This window comes from Fusarium coffeatum, assembly GCF_003316985.1.
Source record: "Fusarium coffeatum strain FIESC_28 chromosome Unknown BRIP53273_contig_478, whole genome shotgun sequence".
Lineage (NCBI taxonomy): Eukaryota > Fungi > Ascomycota > Sordariomycetes > Hypocreales > Nectriaceae > Fusarium > Fusarium coffeatum.
Window position 1 is genome coordinate 1 of NW_022158267.1, and position 5,675 is coordinate 5,675.

Below are 5,675 nucleotides of genomic sequence, written 5' to 3' on the forward strand. Positions count from 1 at the left end.
AGCGACAACGATGACAGAGATGCTGTTGATGTCGATGAAGAGAACAACGACTACTACGGTGGCAGTAACGGTCGCCATCGCCATCGCCGTCCCCATGACCGTGGTCGTGACCGTGACCGTGGCCGTGGTCGTGATCGTGGCCAACGCCGTCACCGCCATCGCGATGGCGTCTCCGATCCAAGGGAACGCGGTGGCGGCTCTCCGACGAGCCGGAACGCTGACAGTGGCCAGCCCCGCGCCCTTTCGTACGCCGCAGCACCCTCACCACCCGTCGTGGACGAGGATGCCGAGGGCGAGTCCTACTCCAGGCCACCCGCACCGTTTGCACTCATGGATGATTCATTCCCCATCCCGCAGGCCAGCAACGAGGTGCCGTCTGTCGGCGACTTCACGATGCTGATGGATAACAGCTGGGAGAATGCAAACGGCCTAGACGTTGCTGACACGATGGACCTTAGCATGGACCATCTTGATATCGATAACTTTGACATGAACACCGTCAACGTGGATGGTTTTGACATGAATGACTTTGACATGCATCGCTTCGACATCGACGTGTTCGACATCGATAGCTTTGACCTGGGCCCCGATCGAGATGTTGGTGATGTCGATCAAGCTCATCGCTGCCAGCCATCATCCGACGTGGCCGAATTTCCTCCCACATGCCTCGAAGCACCCACCCCGGATAAGTCGGCGGAGGTTCAGGGGAAGCAGGATGGTCACGTTGGGTTCTCGGTACCCAAGGTTGGCGCCGTCCTTGAGTCGTCAGTGCCTGGTGCCACGCTCACGACTGCTGGCCATTACTCGCCTGCGGCGCCGTCGACAGCCAACAGAGATACGCGACCTGGTGGCGACGAGCTGTCTCCTGCGTCACGCTCGACCGGCAACCACGCCGTGCTTGGATCGTCAAGCGCTTCAGCGACCGGGAGCGCAGGTCAGGAGCAGTCTCCTAGACAAGTCCCCTGGGAACAGCAGCTGTTTGCTATCCTCGCCGAAACGTTCTACGAGATGGGTGCGCACCAAGGGACGGGGTCAGGCATACGCGGGCGTGCCGGCTGGTCGACGGAGAATAGTCACCATCAAGTAGCAGTGCCATTGATGATGTCGGTCTGTTGAGGTGCAGCGCTTTGATCAACTTTTGAAGCCGAATGGTACTCCATGGTCAGTCAAACGATGACGGAGAAGGCGATACAAGGAAAGGAGAGGGTGGAAAGACAGACAGACAATACAGAAAGTGGGAGAGAGAGAGAGGGAGGAGGAGAAAGAAAAAGAGATTGCCATCACGTTACATCTAGCTTTACCCTTGTTGGAAGAACGGTCAAGCATGCTCTTACCTGAGTTCTGATCCAATAGAAGTCTCTGTATCAGCAATACATGGAGTTTGGGCGAACCTTGTATCTAGGTCGGTGTATTTTTGATACCTCTGCCGCTTGCAGATCGGACCAGGATTGAGCGCGTCAAGAGAGCGGGAAATCTGATTGGTCCAAATGTTAAAGATGGCTGAGTGCTCGTGCGTGTTAGTGCTGATTTGCAAGGATTAATCTTACGGCGTTGCAGGTTCTTCCAAGAAGATGTCCCTGACGGATCTAGAGCCTGCGTCTGACCGTCCTGGCTGGATAAATCAACCAAGTAGGGAAAGCGTAAAGGTCTTGGCTGAAAGGGCCATCTACGTGCAGATGATTTCTCAAGCTCATTTCACACAACATCCAACCAAGACTAACGAAGCGCCAAGCATCTGCTTGGTCTCGCGTTGAAGGGTACCCTAGATCTGAAGCGATGCCATTTATTCTCGTGAGGCAGACTTATTGTGCGCCGTTGTACCTGTTGTCTTCTCAAAAAGTCAAGAGTCGGTCGCCTATCTGCCAATAGCCCCCCGCACCCTTCAGAAGCCCAGCTAGACAAATACGAATAGGAATGTAGTAGAACCAAACAGTAGAGTTAATAAAAATAGAGCGCCCATGGGCTTTCCGTACTTGCTCCCACCTCCGTCTCGGATGAAGTCGTATGATCGATGAAGAGCTTTATCTTTGGGCCATCCTTCCTGCTGTAGTAACGCCGCGCTTGGGGACCATCCAGGTAATTGCAAAGAAACCAGCCCATGTAGGTCTGTTGGTGCCACTCGCCGTCGCTCGAGGGCACGTCCACCAACGCGCTTATCCGTCTCAGCACTTCGCCATCCTCCCGGACCCTCTGCTGCCATAGCGTGAGCTGGTCTTCTTCCACGGTATCCGGTGGTATGACGATGATGATGGTTCGAAGACGTGGAAAGCGGGCGAGAGCCTCAAAGATCTTGAAAACGTCAGGGCTTTCGGCGATGTCGATGGCGATGTGCTCTATCGACAGTCTGATCCCCAGTAAACGAGTGCTCAGGATCGGCGAGGGAGCGACGAAAAACACCGTGCGACGCATGAGGAACTGCTCTCGAGACTTGTTTGGACCTATGCAGACGCGTGTGGCGCGAAACCATTCTGTTCTTGCTTCCACGCAAGTCTGCGCGACCGGCGGCGATCGACTCTCGGCGGAGTGGGAGCGACCGGCTGTGATCCTCCTCCTATTGGCGGGAAATGAGCAGACAGCTACGGCGACATCTACGTTATCGAATGATGACCTCCAGATCATCAATCGGATCTCGGTTGGGAGATGATTGAATCGTCGAAAACTCGATTCAGGTTCTTTTATTGGTTTATCTGTATATACACATACATCCTTTGGCGTCCGCTGTGGGCGTCGAACGAGCGCCTGCCTCCCCCTCTCGGTGTATTCGGTACATTGTGTACATTCGGTGCCAAAGTCAGTTGCTGTCATCCTGACGGTGATTCTCTAGGCGAAAAGGCCCGTGACCGAAGTAGATGGTTACATGAGAGTCGCGACGGAGGTGGCTGGAATGAAGAGTAACTTTTATTCACGACCCAAGCCGCAACGACCTTATCAGGACGGTTTTCCGCTATAAGATTTGACGAGATCACAAACCACCAGAGTCGAATTGTCGGAGCCTAAGGAACGGCCATAACGAGAGTTGGGGGTTGACATTTCTTGTCGCCATCAAGTAACCTGTCTTCTCTGTCACAACCCGATGAGGAGCCAAGAATTGGGACAAGGCGAGCCTGGGTGCCGTAGACTGCATTTCCCCGAATCTCTTGAGAAGCACGAAGGAGTTGTGAAACAGTGCTCGGTACGGCACAAACATAGATGTCTCTGTCCGTTATCAGCCAAGCTACGTGGCTGTCGTTCACCCAGACCAGACGATGCTCAGCAGTTCGGAACGAAGAGGGGCCCAGTCAGATGAAAGCAGGAAGGAGAGATATTCTTCGACCACAGACAGGCTTTAGCAAACGTACCTAACAGTTCTTCTTCTCATCTCGTCCGAAACCCATGTACGCAAAGACCCCTATTCGGTCATGGATGTGCAGGTCGTCTCAGCGTTCGCTGCGCGGTCTGTTGTGGCCGATGATACAAAGAACAGATTCAGGGGACAGTCCTTCTAGTTGCGCGCGATAAAAAAACCGCAACGCGCACCGCCCCGCCTCCTCCCCTCTTTCGACATCCCTCGGGTGCCACTCCACCCCATCCTCTCAGTTCCGGATGCGTGCAAGAAGCTTGACCAACAGGTGGGATCTAAGAGAACCGCCACTCATAAAGTCATTATTCCGAGGCCGAGCCAGACTCTCCGCTTCGCCAGGACAAGTTGACGAGCGACAGCCTTGTCACAGCCGTCGCTCTGAAGTGGAGAGCCAGATGAGAGACATCCAAGAAGCTGTGGCTGTATCAATGGATATCGATAATGAGGACGAATGGAGGGATGTAGATATGGATACGAACATTCCTACCATCGTGGTCCACCCGCCTTCCGATGATGACGGTGACTACGAAATGAAGGATGTTGGTTAGAGGCACGCAGACGACCGGATTCTCACTAGGAAGATATGAAGAGAATAGATATGGGATGCAAACATGATCTCGTAGTTATCGTTTTGTTCTTTTCACGAGTTTCTCTATTATGCTCGAGATCTGTATTTGTACCCTACTGCTCTACTCCATGGTCCTATTCCTAGTCATGCTGTAGCAAGAAGTCGTTCGCTGCAGAACGATATCACTCGCTCATTCTCCAACTTGACAGGTACCATCGACTGCACACTGCTATGCTGCGGCCGCTGCAAGCCGTTTCAGAACTTCATCCTCGGCCGGTTCGAGTTTGCCGTTAACTTCTTTTCCGTAGCCTACAAGCAATACAGTCTCGTCAATCTCAGCCAGTCTGTCGCGCTGGATATGGATAACATGTTCGGCCGCAGCTTCAACCTGTGTCAGTCGGGCCAAAATGCGGCGAGGATAAGATTCTCGTTCTGCCTTTACTCACCGTAGTCGACGACTCGGCAACGCTGCAGACCCGTGCTAAGCCCCGGGAAAACAACACCACCTCCTCCAGCCTCCTTTCGCAAGCGATGGGACACGATGGTGGACGTGTTGATAACGTCTTCAAGGTTGACGTCCACAACCTGGCTCGAAAGCTCAGCTGGACCACATTTCTCGTTGAGCTGCGTGGACAGATAGCTGGCACGAACGCCGAGGCCAGCATTAGCGAAGACATGGTCGAAGGGGTCATATGTAGGCTTTGCTTCCTGATACAGACCAAGGAGACCTAACCATCTAGCTACGTCTGTTGTGACGTACCTGTATTCGCCCTCATCTTCTCCTTGGACACCCAGCGCATCGCCGTTGACTACGGAAGCCCCGCGAGTTACGAGTGGTCGGATGATGGCCAGACCATTGTCGGACAAGCCAGCTGGTCAGAGAAGTCTTAGCAGCGATATGGACAATAGGGGAGTATCCAGGGTTAACATGAATGAGATATACAGGGAAACAGTATGGCCGGGAAGGGAAGCACTGCTACATACCTATGACAATAACGACTTTTCGCTCAAGGGCTGTCAAGTCTTTGTGTTCCATCACGAGCTCGGCCATGGTCTACTCAAAGCAAACGTTTCTTTCTGTCCTTCTTGGTTTTTTCTTTCTCTTCTTTCTTTTTGGCCATGATGACATGGAGAAGAAGAAAAGGAAAATGGAAAAGAAGAGAGGACAAAGAGAAGCAGAAAAGGCTAGACAATACAGTCCGTATGGAGAGATGAGCATGGATCTCTGTCTCTGAAGGCCCGCCACTTGTCTAGGTGCCCGTAACGGACGACTTGAGACGGAAAGTCCCAAACACGCCGCGATTAGCAGACAGCATGCACAGAACAACCCAAGTTCCTCTTATAGCGAAACTATGTACACCTCTCCGTGCAAATCTACACCATACATCATACATCTCTTCATCTTCGTTTGCACTGATATCCACCTGCGTTTTGCCCTTCCATTTCCATCACTCCCACATGGCCTGCGTGTAGGGACAACCCATTTTATGTCACCGGATCATCCTTTCCAGTGTTGAACCAGGCGATGATGACTTCGCCGGCCGCTCAAATGCGTCCGGAAGGGGGTGGGGGCCAGACTGAAGTCCTGTACCCCCAGGATTTTGCCCAGCCTGCTCTAGCAGCACCGCTGCCATACCAAACTGTCCAGAGCGAGGTCGAGATGAATCAAGTCTCTGTGGCAACAACACCAGTTCGGCCAAATAACTTTGTTACCCCTACCAAGCCATCGACGACCAAGGCTGTCCATAGTACCACCCATGGTCAGAG

At 53.0% G+C, this 5,675-nt stretch overlaps 1 protein-coding gene across 1 annotated transcript; it reads right to left on the reverse strand.

Moving 5' to 3' along the window:
• Positions 1-4,137: 4,137 nt before the first annotated feature.
• Positions 4,138-4,944, reverse strand: FIESC28_11732 (uncharacterized protein; the record flags this gene model as incomplete). Its single annotated transcript, XM_031165847.1, has 3 exons — positions 4,138-4,289; positions 4,355-4,780; positions 4,893-4,944. The coding sequence occupies 3 exons, from the start codon at positions 4,942-4,944 to the stop codon at positions 4,138-4,140; spliced, it is 630 nt and encodes a 209-aa protein (XP_031010094.1).
• Between the last annotated feature and the right edge of the window lie 731 nt (positions 4,945-5,675).